The sequence below is a fragment of the Brachionichthys hirsutus genome, chromosome 15 (genome assembly GCF_040956055.1).
Source record: "Brachionichthys hirsutus isolate HB-005 chromosome 15, CSIRO-AGI_Bhir_v1, whole genome shotgun sequence".
NCBI lineage: Eukaryota > Metazoa > Chordata > Actinopteri > Lophiiformes > Brachionichthyidae > Brachionichthys > Brachionichthys hirsutus.
In genome coordinates, this window is record NC_090911.1 from 8,772,173 (window position 1) to 8,790,561 (window position 18,389).

At 42.3% G+C, this 18,389-nt stretch overlaps 1 protein-coding gene across 1 annotated transcript in view; it reads right to left on the reverse strand.

Annotated features, from left to right (window-relative positions):
- Window positions 1-2,281: 2,281 nt before the first annotated feature.
- Window positions 2,282-18,389, reverse strand: part of gpc5c (glypican 5c) — a 59,962-nt gene continuing 43,854 nt past the window's right edge. Inside the window, exons 7-8 of the mRNA XM_068748898.1 lie at window positions 9,274-9,394; window positions 2,282-2,431 (exon numbers count right to left, since the gene is read on the reverse strand). Coding sequence (XP_068604999.1) covers window positions 2,282-2,431; window positions 9,274-9,394 — 271 coding nt within the window. The remainder of the gene's footprint in view (window positions 2,432-9,273; window positions 9,395-18,389) is intronic.

Consider the following 18,389-nt stretch of genomic DNA (forward strand, 5'->3'; position numbering starts at 1 on the left):
AAAGATGTATTTTTTTTTTATTGTTTCCAAAGTTCAGGCTTTGAGAAAGAGGAATGTGTAAATCCCAAAAGTTGAGTGTGTTTAAGATATAACTCGAGGCTCAGTGAAGTCCATGATGTCCCCCACTTCTGGAAAAACTAAATTTGTACAAATGCATGATGATCAATGATAATGATAATAATAATAATAGGGTGGCATAATGATCACACAGTAAGAAGTCCCTGGATTCAATCGGAAGACCTGGGACTTTCCTTTGTGGCGTTGTCATCTTCTCTCCGTGTCTGCGTGGGTTCCTTCGGGCAAATTGCTCTTTAGAACTCAAAAGGACAGTTGCACAGGCAACAGGATATGGTTTTTATGTTTCGTGGACAGATTGATGGGTTTGATTCCTAAACCCCTCACAGTGGTTTGATTTATTATCCCTAGCTATTCGGATACTGCACCTGCTGTCACTGCTCTGGGAAAGGCTGTAAACGTATCCACAATGACCATGGCCAGAAATGTACCCCCCCCCCCCCCCCCCCCCGCCAGAGCTATTTTAGAGCCATTTCCGTTGTTCCATAGTCAGATATGGAATTTAATATTTAAATTGTATTTATTTTTTTGCTGCTTTGTAATCCTCTGAAAGATTTGCTGTTTTTCTTTGCTGTGTCTTCATTACCTTGGAATAATATCTAGAGATGGAAAGAGCTTCAAAGCCTTGTGTTTACAGTAGCCCAGAACGGACAAGTGCTGGCTTGAACGAAGAAAGGAACGAAACACGGCTCATTAAACTATAAAACTCCATACTTATTTGGTGCTTTACAATGTCAGAAAGTTTCTCAGGAGGACATGTATGGTTTGACTCTCTTGCACTAACGTACAATCTCACATGCAAACTTAAGTAAGCGCACAGCTAACCTGGCTCAACTATGAACAGTCCTGCATGATTATCTTTACATTGCAAATAGATGCTTTGTGCTATATGATGGCTGAAAATATTCTACATAACAATTTTTAATGTATGTGGTTATCTCTGTGAGCAAACTGTGTCTGTGTGTATTTGTAAACACGGTGCAGAGGCTGCTGAATCAGCAAATGGCATTTCTGCAGTCTTGCAGAAGTTTCGTGAAAGCCAAACAAACTGGGCTGACTCGATCGAAGACATTATGAACAAGCCCGTCTTCTTCGTGTCTGCCTGTCTACATAGTGTGGACATCTCCCGGTACAGCATCACCTCATGGCCTCTTTAACCAGCCCAATAATCTTCACCTTCAAAAGCTGGATCCTGCTATTATTAAGAGCATATGGATCAGAGCATTTATTCTTTCTACTGCCGGTGTGTGTGCGTGTGTGTGTGAAGAACCTTGTGTGCTGCTACCTTCGCAGTAGCCTCAAGGAGACACAGTTGGCAAAGATGGCAGAGTGTGAAAAATTGTGTTAACGAGAATTTCTATTGCCACACAGGAGATGAATAAAAGAGTGACATTGTGGTAATTCTCAGAAAACTGTTCAATGCTCACTGAGCAGGAGAAAGGAGAGGAATAATAGAGTATGTCCTCTGAAGATCGCAATCGTCTCGCCTACAGCCGCTTATCCGCGCTGCAGGCTACATTAAATGTGCGTGTGCAAATACAGTCAAACCTATCTCAGAATAAAAGTGCACATTGGACTGGTGGTCGTCTCACAGATGACCACCAGACCTGTCAAACCTAACTCTGAATAACGTCTCATAAGTGGAAATGATGAGACGTTCATGTTCATAAGACATTGGGCCATCATGCCAGTGATCGTTATCTCCTCCTTTCCTGCTGCCATGTTTGCATGCAACATGATGGACAGATTATCTTTACCCTGCTTGCCCCACTTGTTTGTTCACCTTCACAAACAGCCTTTGTTTACTTCATCTGTCCCCGGCCACAGTGCGAAATGGGCACGCTCTCGCACCACTTGTTTACACCTTGCTGCATTTGTTTCTTCTCCAGCCAGTAGTTGCAGCGCTTTGAAGAAACTTGTGGTCCTCTTTCAACTTCAAGGCATGTCCCTTGTAGTGCTGGTGTGATGCACGGCACATGATGCTGCTCAAGTAGCTGCATAGCCTTTGATTGGCTGCAAGGGGGGTTAGTTGCAGTCATGTTGGATGAGCGGGCGTCTTGTTCAGGAGACTTATGTAAATGTATAGGACGGTAAATCGGTTGGTATTCCAGGGGAAACTTGCTCAGTTAGATAAAGGACAAATAAATATCAGAGGGGAAATGTGTGCCTATACGTTCGTGATCGTGAGTGCGGAGATGGATTTAAATTACTCACAGGACTCGCTTTGACCGTCACCTGATGCTTGGCATCCATCTTCATCGTCACAGTCTGTGCTGCTGCCCTCAACCGTTTCCCCGCTGCCCAGCTCCTCCCAGACCTCCATCTGGTCCAGTTTTGGAAACCTCTGCTGGGTCTCCTGAGCCACAAACACATTGAGACCAGGTTTTTGTGAGCACACTGGTTTGTAAGTGTAATTTAGATATTACAATGACATCATCAACTACAGTTATATCTCAATACCCATTGATCTTGGTGTAAAGCATCAATCAAGGCATTAATGATAAAAAGGGAACACATTTACATGACATGTTCGAGATATTACAACCAGGAAGTGGTACATTGTTGCACTTGCTGTTGTTGCAATTGTGCTATTTCAAATTCATCTAATACTTTAACACAATTCATTTTTTAGGCAAATGCATTATTTGTGCAACAATGAACATACCAAACATGGAAAAAACCTGTTAATGTGCCTACAATCATGAAGGTGCTCTTTGTTCCATCACGCCACGCCACGTTGCGCCACACGCAACACACAGTTTACATATTTTAATCATTGTCCAACACACATAAACACACACCAGGAGACACTTTAGCATTCATGGGAAAGCTGACAGGATCAGTCCTGACACACAGATGACCTTCGCACAGAAAGAATAGTCACTAAACACTTTTGAGGGATGGTTGGTAGGACTGGAGGCGGCGTTCTGGGTGTTGAGGGATCGCTGATCTCCTTGCCATCCACACCTGACTCTCTGTCATTCAACATGCCTGACAGTAAAGGTGACCTTTAAGCAACTGTTTTCAAAGTCACCGGCGAAAGAAACATTCCGGTCCAAATGTTTCCTGTCCTGATCAATAAAGGGAAGGGAATCTGGTCGTTGCCATTGGCTGCAAGCGGGAGACTCCCGAGGCAGTGGCGAAGAGGAGGCCACTGGGGAATAAAACAACAACTGTCGTCCATCACAGGCAACTCGGATCAACCTCTCCACAACACACTGGACAGACAGCGGCGCTCCTTCTCCAAGAGACTCTTACAGGGCCGATGTAAAACGGAACTTTTCAAACAGTCTTTCCCGTCCAATGCCGTCACTCTGTCAAACAGAGAGATGCTGGAATTGGGTTAACAACAGCACCACGCACTGCACCAAGCTGGATTGTGTACTTTTTATTCGAATCCGTGTAAATATATTTCCCTTTCATGGAACTGTGGGTAAGTGTCTTTGTTGTTTGGGAACAACAATATCTGCAGCCATGATATTCTCCTCTCCCCGTGAGTATATGGAATGAAGCACACATATTTGTGTGCAATAAAGTTACCTAGAATTTGCCATCATTCCTCTTCCTCGGTTTACATATTACGCAAGGGTCGGATTATGGAAGACAGGCCGAACGAGAGCGCATGAGAGAGAGAGAGAGAAAACTTCTTTGGCCCTGGACAGCATCCGTCATAAACCAATTCGTATTTCTTTTATGCAAAGCAGCTGAATAAGTCTACTGCACATTTCAGGAGTTAACAAGGAAGCGTTCTGCTGAACATTGGAGTGTTCTGTAGCAACACCATCCAAATAACCATTTGAGTATGACTGTGCCATTCATGGGAGGTTTAACACAATGCTGCTTGGCCCCGCTTGTCCTGAAAGCATGCTATTGAAGGAAAGAATCAATTAAGACACCGTTGCTGTGGAAACTACAGACAGGCCAATTTTTGGTTGGCTGCTGTCCAATGCAGTTTGTTGGCTTGTTTTGACTGTTGCACATTATTTCGGTCTCATAATTTCATACGTAGCATGCCGAGAACGAATTGAAGGAGAAGTTTTACTTTCAGCTACAGAAGGAGGGACATACAAATTCCAATGAGTCCTTAATGATTTTTGAATACACAGCATGCAGGGTAAAGTCTGTCTCCCTATCCGATTTCCAAACAATCCCGTCGCCGTTCACAAGAGCAGCTCTGGGTTTCAATGAGTGTCTTAATAAGCCATTTCTCAAATTGCCTTTTTTTCTTCTTCAGCGTAGACACAGTCGTTACTCATTTGTTAATGTGAGTCAATTTCTAATACAAATAAAAATTGTATTAATATCTAAACCCTACAAAGGAACTACGCACTTAAACCAAAGTGTGACCTGGCCATAGCATCAAACCCAGCAATTTTCACACTGGAAGATAAATGTCAGCACGTGGGCAGAATAGAATCAAAGGCGGCAGCATTTGTGTGACATACAGAGCCGCCATTTAAACCTACAGGGATTCTGACATGACTTGGCCTTCTCTCTAACACATCTAAAATAATTCTGAATGTCACTGTGTATGTGGATATGACAGAATTTTGTTGTTTCGTAAAAGTTGTACAGGATTTGAACCAATAATGAAAAGAGACACAGAAGACCTAATATATGAATGGATGGATGACCTTTAAATCAATTTATCATTTCCTCTAGTACAGTGCATTGTTCAGTCAGAGACAGAAATCTTTTTTGAAAAGCACAAATGTGAAATGCAGCCGCTGGTTATGGGCGACTGCCACTGTCGTTGTGTAAGTGGGTGTTTTTCTGCATGTCTGTGCATGTGTCTCATGTGGGATACTGCTGTCAAACTGCATTCGCCACATTAAGACGTAGACTCTTCTGCTCCCCTGCCAGCCTGAAACATTTGTCACCTCATTGAGGGTAGTCTTAGTAAATCTGAATATGTGGGCAAAGAAAAGAAGAAGAAAAAAGAAAAGGGAAATGTGGGCAAAACGAGAAGAACAAGTCATGGTGGTAATTGCTAAAAGTCTACCAAAGGCCTTCCAACTTTTAAATTGAAAGTCTCTCCATTCTCCACTCTCTATTTAAGAGGAAATAGCTGCAATTTCCCCTACATTTAACATCCAAAAAAAGTACAAAAAATAAATAAATAAATACAGCTGAATGAGAGAGAGAGTATATTTCCCAACACATAACATTACATCATAGAGATCAATAACATGCTGAACAATATGAAATTATAGGTATGCATAGAAGAGCATTTAAATTGACCGGCTTATTTTGGAAGAAATGTTCCTGGAGCAGACAAAAAATATTCATCTTTAACTCAGGAATGCAGAAATGTATTGCTTCTATGTCCCAGGAGTGAGGAGCCAAAACAATTTGTTTCATAGAATCACATTTCTGAAAAGAAATGGATCAGCTGCACCAAATTTCACTCAATCTGTCTTAAATCTAAAACTGAAGCTGCTTGTACTTTTGAAAATAAACAACTAGATTTCTCAAGAAGTCTGTGTAATACTTTTTTTTTTTAAACAACTGCTGGGGCACACTCGCACGCACAAGCTGGTTTTGTTGTTCTCCTTTAGTGACGCATCATCGGCCACGACCTTGTTTAACTCTCGCTAGTCAATCACACACATTCTGTGCTGTTAGCTGTCACACCCTGCTCCTGTCACACCCTGAGATGGATCAGGAGTAAAGTATTTGAGAGAGAGAGAGAGAGTAAACATCTGCTTCTGTCAGGGAATTTATCTACCTACCTACAACCCTATCTGTCTATTCATTCAGCACATCCATCTACCCATCCCTTTCCGTCCATGAATTCTGGTTAAATTAAAATCAAGGAATCCCTGCCAACGTCCAGCTCTAAATGAGGACATTCATCTCTAGCTCATTATTAAAAAGGTCACAGGACACAAATCGGTCTTCATGCAACTGAATATCCACCAGAAGAGAGAGAGACCTTAAATGAAAGAGCATTCAGAGTTGGGACGGGTGTTTACGAGATTTTTGCATCTAATTATGATGGTAAAAAAAATGTCATGCTTAAGTTAGAGTCTGTTTTCATGATGTTTGGTTGCCAAACTAACAACAGCCCTGGCCAGCGAGGCTTGTTGCTGTGCTGTTGCCACAGCAGCAGCGAGGAACAGCAGCGCTCCCGTGTAAGCCGGCCTCATCATCTTCTTCAAGTGGAAAGAATTTGTCCCCTCCCTGTGACACATTTCCAACATTTCCAGTCCAGACTCCAGACCCAACTCTTTATTCGTCTCTGGACTCCACTTAACTTTGAGTCTCAGACACTTTCTGACTGCTACATGGCAATGCTACAATTTTAAAGCGAATCTCTATGCTTTTTTTAGTATAGTTAATTTCATACATTTTTAAGGAATATAAAACACGTGCACGGACTTGCACATGCTAAGTCCCAGCAGGAGCAAACGGAGCCAAGAACTGGATGTGTGGACTGTGTGTTCAATATGTTTGATCTAATGTGGCCGGTTTACTGGTCAAGCCAGGAAGCAAAGCCTTTCATCACTCTCGTCAATTACAAACACAACTCTCCTCTGTGTTTTCAACTCTCGGTCCAGCAGACTTTGGACTGCTTTTAAAGATGTTGTCTGTCTTTGTCTTTGTTTTTGGACTTCATGTTTCCATCTGATTTACAGTCTCACAGAAAATGAACATCTGCCCCCCCCCCCCCCAACGCTGTGTGTTGCCACTGACTTTTACCAACAGTACAAATTGACAAACTGACAAATTACCAAGCCTTAATACTCATATGGAAACAGACAGACCATTGTAAGAAGAAAAAAAAAAGGTTCCCCACCCAAAAACAGCTGGACCGATGGATGGGACTGAAAAGTCCATCGCACATTTATTGTCTACATGAGTAGCATTTACAGGCAGGGAGAAGGAGAGCAAGAAAAACATGGGGGGGGGGGGCACTGTAATTTAGCCAACTCACTGAATGGAAGAGTCAGGAGATTTAGGCTTTTTTTCATGTGTGTGCTTGACTTATTCACAGTTTCGTTAAATGGAAATGTTTGCTAGTAATGATTCCTCTGTCCTATCCTACCCTGCAAATCTAACTATTACAGTTTATGTGTGTGTGTGTGTGTGGGTGTGTGCTCTGGGTGTAAGCACTGTCTGATAGGTGGAAATATACACTTCTTAACTCCACTAATCTCAGAAATGGAGGTTATTCAAATTTGGAGAAGCTCAGATTAGTGATTCAATGAAATACCTTCAATGTCTCTTAAATAGGAAAATAAAGAAAAAACTAAACTAAAATTTAGAACAGGTTCCTTATTTTCCTTCATCTTTTCCCATGAAGATATCAACCCAATCTTCAATGATACATAACTTCATATATGTCTCACAGTGTTTCTTGCTAATACAAATATATAAGAGAACAGCAAAAAAGCAGCAGCAGAAACAACGGCTTGATGACATCGAGTCCATGAGGAACATCTCGGAAAATGCACCTCTTCTTTCTGAGCTTTTCCTCCCTGTCAGATTTTTCATGCATCATTTACAACAGGGTTGCCATATGTTGAGAATCCTACCATGACATCCGATTTAACCGTCTCTCTCCACTAGCTAAGGATAAAATATCAGCAGGGGCTCTCAGGTGTAGCTGATCAATAAGAGCTGTTTTACCTCAGTAGCTGCTTTTAATCCTTCCAAATAGACTGAAGCGAATCGGCTTTGTGTATTTTCTGGAACGCTCCGTGCTCGTGGCTCCCCTCGACTACCTGCTGTGCACGGTCCACTGTGGTTTCATTTCTCAAAGTCGGAGAGTGCAGCAGTAAAAGCATAACGAGGAAGGATTTCAGGGATTAAAAAAGAAAAAAAAACTTAAATGCCTCCAAACTTTCTTGCCTTTTTTCTGTTATTCTGCAACTGTAAACCAACCTGCACTAAGCAACATGAGTTATGATTATCATGTTATAAAACTGACTGAAAGTGGAGCTGATCTGAGTATGGAACATGTCTTAACTGTGTCAATGGGCTTTATATCAGTTAATTCCCCTCCTTGCAATTGCATTCACGGCCGAATACGCACCATGGTCGTCCTGTAAAGTTTGCTATTGCAAGTCATGGATCCAGACGGGCTTCCCGAAATTAAACTGGATATTCAAACCATAACACGTAATACAGTTTAACACCCGTGATCTTTTGCTCTTATCTAGTGCAAACATAAAAGCTCAGCCGAGCTCTGCCGCCTGGTCTAGACTCAAGGTGGGCCTTTTGAGTCCCGTAAATGTCAACAGGACATCCGTTCATTTCGGCATGGTTACCATGGCGACAGGACACTTTACAGCCACTGCGTACCGTGGGATGTTTCAATCTGACAAACATTATCTTGAGCTGACAGCGGCGGACAGATGGACCCAATGGCTCGGCGAGATTTAAAACACAAATGAACGGGAGGGAGAGGAGCGATCAGAGGAAGAGGATGTGAGCGGAATGATGCGCCATCATAATATACAGTGAAATAAAGACAAACCAAATCACAAGGACAGATCAGTGAAGTTTTTAGGCGCATGAGAGAGAATCTGCAGCAGTGAAACAAGTACAGACGGGACAGACAGAGCGATAAAGCGATAGAAAATGTGAGAGGTGGCTGGTTTGCTACATGTGGGCTGAATTTTTATGGAAATAAAAGGGCAGGCAGGCAGAACGGAACTGAATCCTGGTCCGTTTTTCTCCTCAAATGGCCTCTGGGGACTTTTGTGAAATAGTCCTTTTCTTCTCGGTCCTTTTCAACACTAAAGCCCAGACACACGACGAACAATCTCTGAGGACGCTTGTGTCATTGCTGCCCATCTGTCACTCATTTCTGACCTTATGTTACCGCCTCTCATCTCTCTTGTTCTTTCCTCTCCAAAGCAGCTCCCTTTTTATTTATTTTCTGCCTCCCTTTCAATCGCTATGCTCTCCATTCATCTTTGAATTTATGCCCAAAACAACTCATTGAATCTGAGAGAAAGGACCGTTTGGCGGCACTGCATAATTAATCCTCTAAAAAAGTGTTAATTAGAGAGAGGAACCGACATTCTCTCTGTGTTTGTAGAGTTTTAGCGAACCTCGTCTCGTATGCTATTCGTGACATATGGATGAAGACTCAACTGATTGAGTCTAACCTTGAGAAGATTGCAGTATTTTCTGCACACTTACTTCAAGACGGGAGTTTATGTTGAAGTGCACGGCGGTACATCCCACCTGGTTAAAGTTTTCCAACCTCTCCTTGACGTCAGCCAGCGCAGGATTCGGGACACGAACCCTGACCTCTGGGTTCTGCCTTTGGGCATGTAGACCATTTCCCACAACTCTCCCAGAATAGCTGAAAGAAAAAGAAACAAGAGGTCAGCTATGTAGATCAAAGGGGTAAGATTAAGACACGGATGCTCTACAACATATCGGTCACCAACAAATACACCGATGTGTAATTGTTATTGTGGGGTTCTTTATCATTGATCGTTCCTAATTATGCTATTTCAAGTACCACCATGGGAATATATTCAACCATCGTTTGCATAAAAATCTCTCAAGTAAACCAATGTGCTAAAAAGAACATTCAAACCCCCCCCCCCCACAAAAAAATAAAAATAAGAAAATCAACATTTTTAATGGAAAGTTAAAAACACCATTATGCAAATATCTCAGCACCGGCACTGAATCAAATGTGATCAAAAATCACTTAAACCTGCTTTTGTGTTTGTGATGGGACAAGACAAACATTCTAAATATCCGAAGCACATTATTTAAAAAAAAATATGACATTTAGAGACATGGCGAGCTGGACCCTTTAATCCCTCGCAAACTACACGGGCTTGGATCTCGGTGGGGATTATAGCTGATGGTTTTGTTGAGGCTGCTGTAGAGCTGGTGTCAGGGAGGCTAATATTTCCAGCAACTCCCTGATCAGGAGGGGAGGGGGGGGGAGTGTGTTTCTGAAAGGTGGATCATAAAAACAACGGATAAACAAGCATCATGACACACACACAACCCAAACCGCCAAGACTTGAATCTCTACGACAAACACATAAACTCAACCCTCTCGCACCCAAACTCATCCCAAATGTTTCCACTTCCAGCTACACCGACAGCCGAGCGGGAAAACTTAGGACTTCCTTATGATTACTACATGTTTACTACAGATTTTGGATTTTTCTTTTTTTTGTCAAATTGCTTTGTCATTGTTGACACTGTGAAGTCAAATAATTGTATTAGATAGATGATTAATTAGTGTACTGAAAGTTTTGTATATAATTATGTGCTGCATTATGATTTTTGTTTAATATAAAACGCTGAACAGTATTTAGAAAAGATGCTATAGAAATAAAGCTTTACTGCCATCATACTCTCAATCAAATTAATTTGAGAAATAAATGTTGGTGAAATGTTCCGCGCACAGGGGATTTTAACAGCATTTGGATTGGAACTACCTGTTCTGGCATGAAGTCAATCGATACTTCCACTCAGCGCAAGGCTGATAAAAATCATTATGAGCCGTGTGAATGAAAGTGTTTATTACGAGGATGTGTTTATGCGTGTGTGGCTGTGTACGCCCGCACGCACGCCCGTGTGACCATGTAAATATGAGGGGAGGCAATCATAAAAGTGCTGAACTTCCGAATCTCGGGCCCGTGATCTGAGCTGCGTCCTGATAAGGTCTGCGCTTTTCTGGCTTGCTGAAACAGCGCTTTGTGGATGGGGCTCATAAAAATGCAAAAAAAAACCAAACATCTCACTTAGACCTGTCCATGACACGTTACTTCACATCCCCATCTTGTTTATTTCCCCTTCCTCCTCCAACCGCTTGTTTCACTGTGGTGTATTTGCACACACACACACACGCGCATACACACGCCACTGTCAGCAATTGAAGCTCATAATTGCCAGAGACTATGAATCTTCCTTTGTCACAATGTGAACAATATCCGTTGGCCTTTCAACTCCCCCTGACATAAATGATAAATTGAAGAATCAAACGGCTCCCTAAGCAGTGGTTGAAAGTGGATGCCTGCAGTGTATTATGGGAAGTTTTGGCTTGGGGAAAACAGTGTTGGCCCGGAAACAAGGGAAAATCAGATGGGATGCTAATGAAAGGCAAGTGTCGGGGTGAGCTTGGCAACAAGCGAGGCCTGGAACATTTCGTTGCAGGATATGCTTGATATATTTCAGAGGGTATGACAATCGGCACAGCTGGATGTCCCAACACTGGAAGGATTTGGAGCAGACATCCGATGTGATGCGATTTCATGCCGATGAAGGCAATGAAATAGTTCCTTATGCAGCCACAATGAATTAAAAGTGCGAATGTGAACGCACAGCAAAAGAACAATGAAAGACTGACTGAATTGACAACACTTCTCTGCAGTCAACAGTCCATTTCCTCTACTGGTGGCTTCAAATATTTCACCACTACAAAAATAAAAAACGACTGCCTGGTTTGTTTTTTTTATCCCTTAATGGAACTGAGGAATTCCCTCGTGAATGCCCAAATTGATGCTCTTTCCTAAAGGCGGCTTTGTCTGCGCTCGTCTTTCCCTCTGCCTGGAGCACAGAATAGCAGCACCGTCCGCTCGCTGATGGTGACTGGGAACGGAACCATCTTGAACTTTAGAGGGTCTGAAGGAATGCTCTTGGGTCACAAACTGAATTGCCCCTTGGGATAAATAAAGTTGTCTGAATCTGAATCTGAATCTGACATGGCAGAAAGCTGTAATTGATATTCAACTTTAAACAACCAGCAGTCACCTGGGATTCAATTAGGTAGAAACTAGTGTTTTCTCTTCTACCCAATGTTTTTAACAGACTTACAAGAGACATAAAAAATAGATGCAAGTATTTCACTGCAATTCATCTAAAGAAATGGATTAATTGCATTCATGGCACCCGTTGTCTGCTGAGATCTTTGCCAGGATCCTGATAATTAAAGAGATTATCCAGTCGTATCTGCAAGGGAGAGACATGGTTCCACATTATCATCTCTGGAGAGAGGGGATTTCAGGCAGTTATTTTCATACTTTTGATGTACTTTCGAAATCAACAGAAGGATTAACATGTACTCTGAAATCGCATTGCCATGCTCCGCATTTTGTGGAAGGATCGCTATGTTTTCTCAATGTTATCTGCGTAATGAATAATCGTTGTGTAGAAGCTGAAGTTTAACCAGTTTGGCATGGAGGAGAAAAAATAAAATAGAATAAACAGTATTGTTGAGTATAAACGCAATCTATCAAAATCACACTTTGCTGACGTCGATATTAGTTCTCACTGGAGGGAAGTAAAGACCGATAGGTGCAAATGAGTCCTTGAGGCCAAGCAAGACTCAACTTGACGCAAAGCCTCTGGCAGCACTAAAGGTGATGAAAACTAGAATGTTGGACATGTGTGTGTCTGTCAGCGAGGTGTTATTACAATAGAGAAGCATGACATTTAAGTAGCATCAAAGGTCATCAGCATCAAAGGGCTGACTGAAAGTACAGAGATCAGTCAAGGTGAACTTTCTGTTTTTATCTTCCACAGTACACACTCTTTGGAAAAAATGCTTAACTCTCACAATGAAATACAAGGTGCTGTGGAATGATTCATATTCGTTTCACTGATTGGATTAAAGACTCTGTACTGCTAAATGACGTGTTTCTCATTTCAGGATACAAATTGACTTGGATGAATGTGGCAAGTGGCAAAAAGCAATGATAAAGAGCGGGGGGGGGGGGGGGTCGTAGCTGTGGGTGGTGGTGTTTTCATACGAAGGAGGGCATTGGACTGGAGGTGGTGGTTTTAGAGCTGCCAGGGTAAAAAGGCACATTATTGGTTCATCATGATTAATGAAGCCTCTCTCTCTCTCTCTCGCTCGCTCTCTACCCTGCAGGCTGTTCTGGGTATACACGTTTGAACATGTGTTGAACCCTTTGACTAATACAGCTTTGGTCATGCCAAGGTAGTTTATATGTCACCCTTGAGTCCTGTTCCTTGTGACATATTAGCTTTTTTCTTTGTTCTAAGTAGTGGCAGCATTCTATTTCCTCCGTCGCCCGATAGTACAATCCTGCTAAGGGGTTGATGGATATTAAATTATTGTGAACAGACTTTGGGATGTTGTGTTGTTTCCTGTTCAAACTTGTTGTCCCAACTTTGAGCAAGCATAAAATAAAACTTTGTGATTGGCCAAATTTTCATTTGGACAATTAAGTCTGTAGTTTATTACTCAGTTCCATCCTGTTATTCAGACTTGATTTCCTGCTGTCACTGTCTGGGGCTCGCAAATGCAATATCAGCTTTTGTTTTTAGCTGATAAGCCTGTCGTGCAGCGACACACCTACATTATTTGCATATCATCTTGCACCTGTCTTTTTCAATATAGCCATCGCTGTACCTCCATCTATGCTGCTGTTATCACCTCACTATCACATAGCATTCATCAAAAAACCCTCAACTTAATCAATGAATAAGCCTCATCAGTCTAAGCGGAGTCATCAGCCGCCGCCACCAGAGGGGGAATTTATCTTGCTACCGCTTGTGCATTCTTCTGTGAAGCTTCTAAAAGCCAGAAACTTTCTGACAGACATAATTAATACATATGATCTATTTTAATAAATATATATAATTTCCCGTCTTTCTTCAGTGGAAGTTTATGGAAACATATAACTCAAACTGTGCCGGATGAAAAGACGTTTTTATTTCTAAACCTGTGCTGAAGTGCACATTCATCAGACACAGAAAATATTATTTATTTATTTATATTAATATTTAAAGGAAACATCTGTCATTTTGATGTAAGAGACAACAGAACAACAGCTGTATTTAATTTTTTACCTCTCCCATATTACACAGGCTTTCCATTTGAGTCTGCAATCGAGTGAAAACCCCGCATTTCCACGCAAGATACCACATCCAGACGGTGTGTACGTTTTTTTTCAAAAGAGCGTCCATATATAAATGGACTGTGCAGCTATAGCATAAGCTGTAAAACTTACCAAGCATGCATACAAATATATGTATGAAATTAAATAATTCAGCACCAGAAAAATGTGGAGATGCACAAATATATTTTCTCTAGCAAATGCTAATATCACAAACTTCACTACATTGGTATAGAATTTTATATTTGTCAGGCATATAATTCTAAAACGAAGACCATGATATTTTCATTGTCTGGTTCTGGGTTTTATTACATGGCATAAATCTACATAAGATGAAAACATTAAAGTCATTAGGTTATAAAATATTGCATAAAAATGTCCTCTTGATGCAACAAGGGGAGTGAGGCAAGGCGGGCTTGACTAGATGTTTTGTCGCTCGCTAACTTTACGAGCAGATGCTGGGACATGTTCAAACATTGTGAAGCAGGTTTTGTTCTGAAAGGCCAAGTTGTTCTCACACACATTGTGAGCTTAGCAGCCATTCGCCGCAACACAAGCGCATGAAAAGGCGACTGGTCAAAAACCTCTTTGCTAACATTTAATCAACATAATATATGTGCACACGCCGCCCCGCGGAGAGCAAATTCACACGAATGCTTTGCAAGCTTGCACCCTGTAATCCAATGCGAACATGCATGCCCTTATGGAATCTAGCGGTAAGTCTGCATGAAGTGAAAATAAGCATTTCAAGCCATGAGACTATACGGGGGGGGGAAGAAAATATATAAAAAATTAAAGTACTGGACATGTTTTTGGCTTTTCTTAAAGAAGGCGTCCAGACTCCCGGCAGTACGTGCTTCAGTTTTCTGATCTTCACAGACAACCTTATTTGAGAAGAAATAACCGGATCGCAAAATGTTCAAGGAGAAATAGCAAAGCAAATTGGGAGAGTTCATCTGCAGGGCAGGCAAGCTCAAACAGTGTACTTTTCTTTCCAAGCTCCATTCTCCATCTTCACCCCCCCCCCTCTATTGAATGCTGTAGTCCATCAAGAGGCCATACCTTCAGTCCAAGTGATCTTTCTTTTTCCTCTTGATTTCTTTCCCCGCTTCCGCAAAGGTCACTAAATCCTGCGTTGTCGCTCTTTGTTCACGTGAAAAAGCTGAATGCCACCAGTCACTGCTGTTACATGGAGGCCTTGGAAAACCTGGAGCATTTAGTTTTGGTTTAATGTTACTCTTGTTTAGCTGCCAGCAGTGAAGTTTGTACCCCCTCCCCCCTTTATCTGTCCCCTCTTGTCTTTTGACCTAACCTCCTTTTTTTGCTTGAGTTTAGCAGCTTGAGGATTTGGAAAGGCAACCGTTCCACGGCTTGTCTTGTCCCAGCGAGACGTTCACCTGATGGTTGTTCAGGAACTCATAATACATGATGAGGCTGACTTTGAGAAAAGTTAAAACCGCTAGAACCCTGCAAATAAGGCAACTGGTTAAATGCACCGCAGCTGTTCCGTTTCATTTAGGGTTTTATTTCTGGTTTCCACTGCTGACTTGAAAATAGTTGGTCGGAATTCTGCAAAGCTACCATTTAATCTTAAACAAAGAAGAAGCTGATTTTGTAGATCTGGTAGCCTGGTGGACGCTCTGTCATGCCTCTTTGCAGCTTGGCAAGCTTGCGGGTTGAGTGATGAGTCAGAACTGTAGGCAGAGTCAGGGTCCAGGAATTATAAATCACAGCACAGGCAGAGGAGTCACGCTGACAACTCCTTGCAAGATCAGAAGTGCAGTCGACTGCTGGATCCGCCAATGTCATCTCTTGTGTTTGGGAGTCAGTCTGGAATTGTGTTGACATCTTTACACAAACCAGCTGTTATACTTGTGCGTTTGGGAAACATTTGCATGACTAATCACAACATGCCGCGTAAGTCTTTAAACTTATTTTACCTATAGGATCACCCGTCTTTCTTTCGCCAACCTCCTCCACCCTTGTCTAAAACAATGTCCCTGTTTCCTACCAGAGGCTTCCCACACGATGCATTCATCTATCAAGCATAACCAGCTCAACCAGTGTTGTTTTTCCTCAATTAAAATCACAAATAAATGTGAAAGGATTGCTTGAACATAGTTCCCCCAGTTACACAACAACCTTTTTTTCTTTTTCTTTGCTGAAACACAGCGATCCCCCCCAAAAATGGAAATGTTGTATACCAAGGCAGCAGGTGGGTGTCCAGCAGATCTAGCGGTTATTTGCCCCTGATATCACCGGATCTGAGCGTACAGCAATGATTACATTTAAAATAATAATAATCACGGGCTGTTTTAACTGAAGATGACTACTTGTGTCGCGTCAGCGGAGATGAAACATTTCATCCAGGGCGTTCACATTTAAGATTCTTGACACTTCTTTTTTTTTTTGTCATGGACTTCACCTGAGGCATTACACCTGTGCTGAACTTGGCAGAAAACGGCCTTTGTGGTGCGTGAGCCGATGAAATACGGCTGTTTATGGCTGTGTGGCTGGGCTGGAATTACACACCACGATGTTGGCCTGCACTGTTTTGCCACTTCTTAAGAGGTCCCGAGGTGATTTTTACCGAGAGCCGTCTGGTTTACTGAGCAGTCGCACTGTAAAAGCTATATGGTTGAAGGTCCAGTGCTCCAATTACTCATGGCTATTACATACTGAAAGCCTGTCCTCTGCAGAGCAATAAAAGTTGCTCCTGCACTTATGAATAGCTCTCTTCATTCAGGATGCTTCTTTTCTTTTTTTTTGTATCTATACCAATATACTCCTGCATCCTGTTTCAGTTTGCCCATCACTGCCAACACTTATCTCTTTAACTGAGCGCTCCTCAGGAGGGATCTTGCTTTCATCAATGCTCATTAAATTCAAGATTTCCTTTCATTTCTGTCTTTTACAAAGTCCAGAGCACCATATGGTGAAGCAAAGCAGCCTGTCACAATGTTTGTTTGTGCGCTCGCCGTACTAGCGCTGTGATCGTCGACTCGACGTGTCTTATTGGATTTGGATTAAGAAGGAGTCGCTCATAGAAAGCAGACCGCAGCGGTGCAGCGATTCGGTCCACTGATAATAGCACGCCAAGACTCTCTTTAGAGTTCTCAAAAATGTTTGGTGCCAAATTATTGCAAGTTGCATATACAGTATATTAAAAGTATAACTGCTGTGTTTCCAGAAGGAAGCGTTTACTCTTCTAGTTTCTCGAACCACTTATCCTGTGCAGGTTCAGAGGGAAGTAGAGCCTTTTGGACGGCAGGCAGGATAAAGTCACCACTTCCTCACGGCGCCAGCAACACAAAGACAAACAACCATTCACATTCACATCTACGTACAGTTTAGTTTCACCTGTTCACCCGTAGACTGTGTTTTTGGGAGGGTGCTGGGGTGAACCCAGCCAGGTGGTGAGTACAGAAATTCCTGGTCACACTTCCCGGATGGACCACACCTTTAAAACGCACCATTTGGGAGCAGGCTGCCTCAGCAGGCAACGTGGGCGCTCCCCTGGGTTCAGCCCAAACTACCTTGGTATGCTCTCCAGGTCACTGTGACCCGGGCCAAGCCTGGGAAGACTCGGAGAGCAAACACTGAGCAAGAGGGCGGGTCAATGAGTTTAAAGGGAGGAAAGCAGAGATGTGAAAACGCTGTATGACTCCGCACAGTGGTTTAGATACACTTGCACATAATCACAAACTGTGATTACCTTGTACCTTGGAGGCGTTTGCTACCGACCATTTGGGCTATTTTACACTTCTATGTTTCCTTTCAATGTTGCTGCAGGCTAATGATTAGATATTGATTTATCTGTAATTGCTGCCCCCGGCTTTTCTTCACATTCTGTCTCGCTTTCACTTTATTTCACTTATCCATCTGGTTGTGAAGGCAAATCCTGGCTTGAGCACACACTCGTCCACGCCTTAGGAAGTCACTGAGCCGACACATACTCTCATTACATTACTGGATCTGGTACAGTGCTCATGCATGAATAGTGAAAGCACAAGTTCCTGATCTTGGGCCTCATTTCAACACGCTACAGAGACAACCGTCAGCGATAGCTGTAACAGGGGAGCGAAATGTGCTTCCACACTGCACCCACATGGATAAGGCTGTGTACTGCATGCCTTTACCATCCTCAAAAGTTTCTAAATTGTTGTTGGTGCCTTTAAGTTTTGAGTTATCTTGCTAGCGGACAAATCTAATCAGATCACATAATAATTATTTTATGCTAGGCCTAGTGACAGCCGTCTGCTGTACAGTAGTTTCAAACAGGATGTCTAACTTTTGCCTTCAGCGTGTGTCAAGACGAGAAGATTTTATATTATTTTTTTTACTTCCACGTAGTTAAATGCACTTCCCTCGTAGGAGGTGAAAGAGAGTTCCCATCTGCGCTCCCATTCCTCCACTACAAATCAATTTGAGTGCTTTTGATTGCATGAAAATTAAACAGATTGC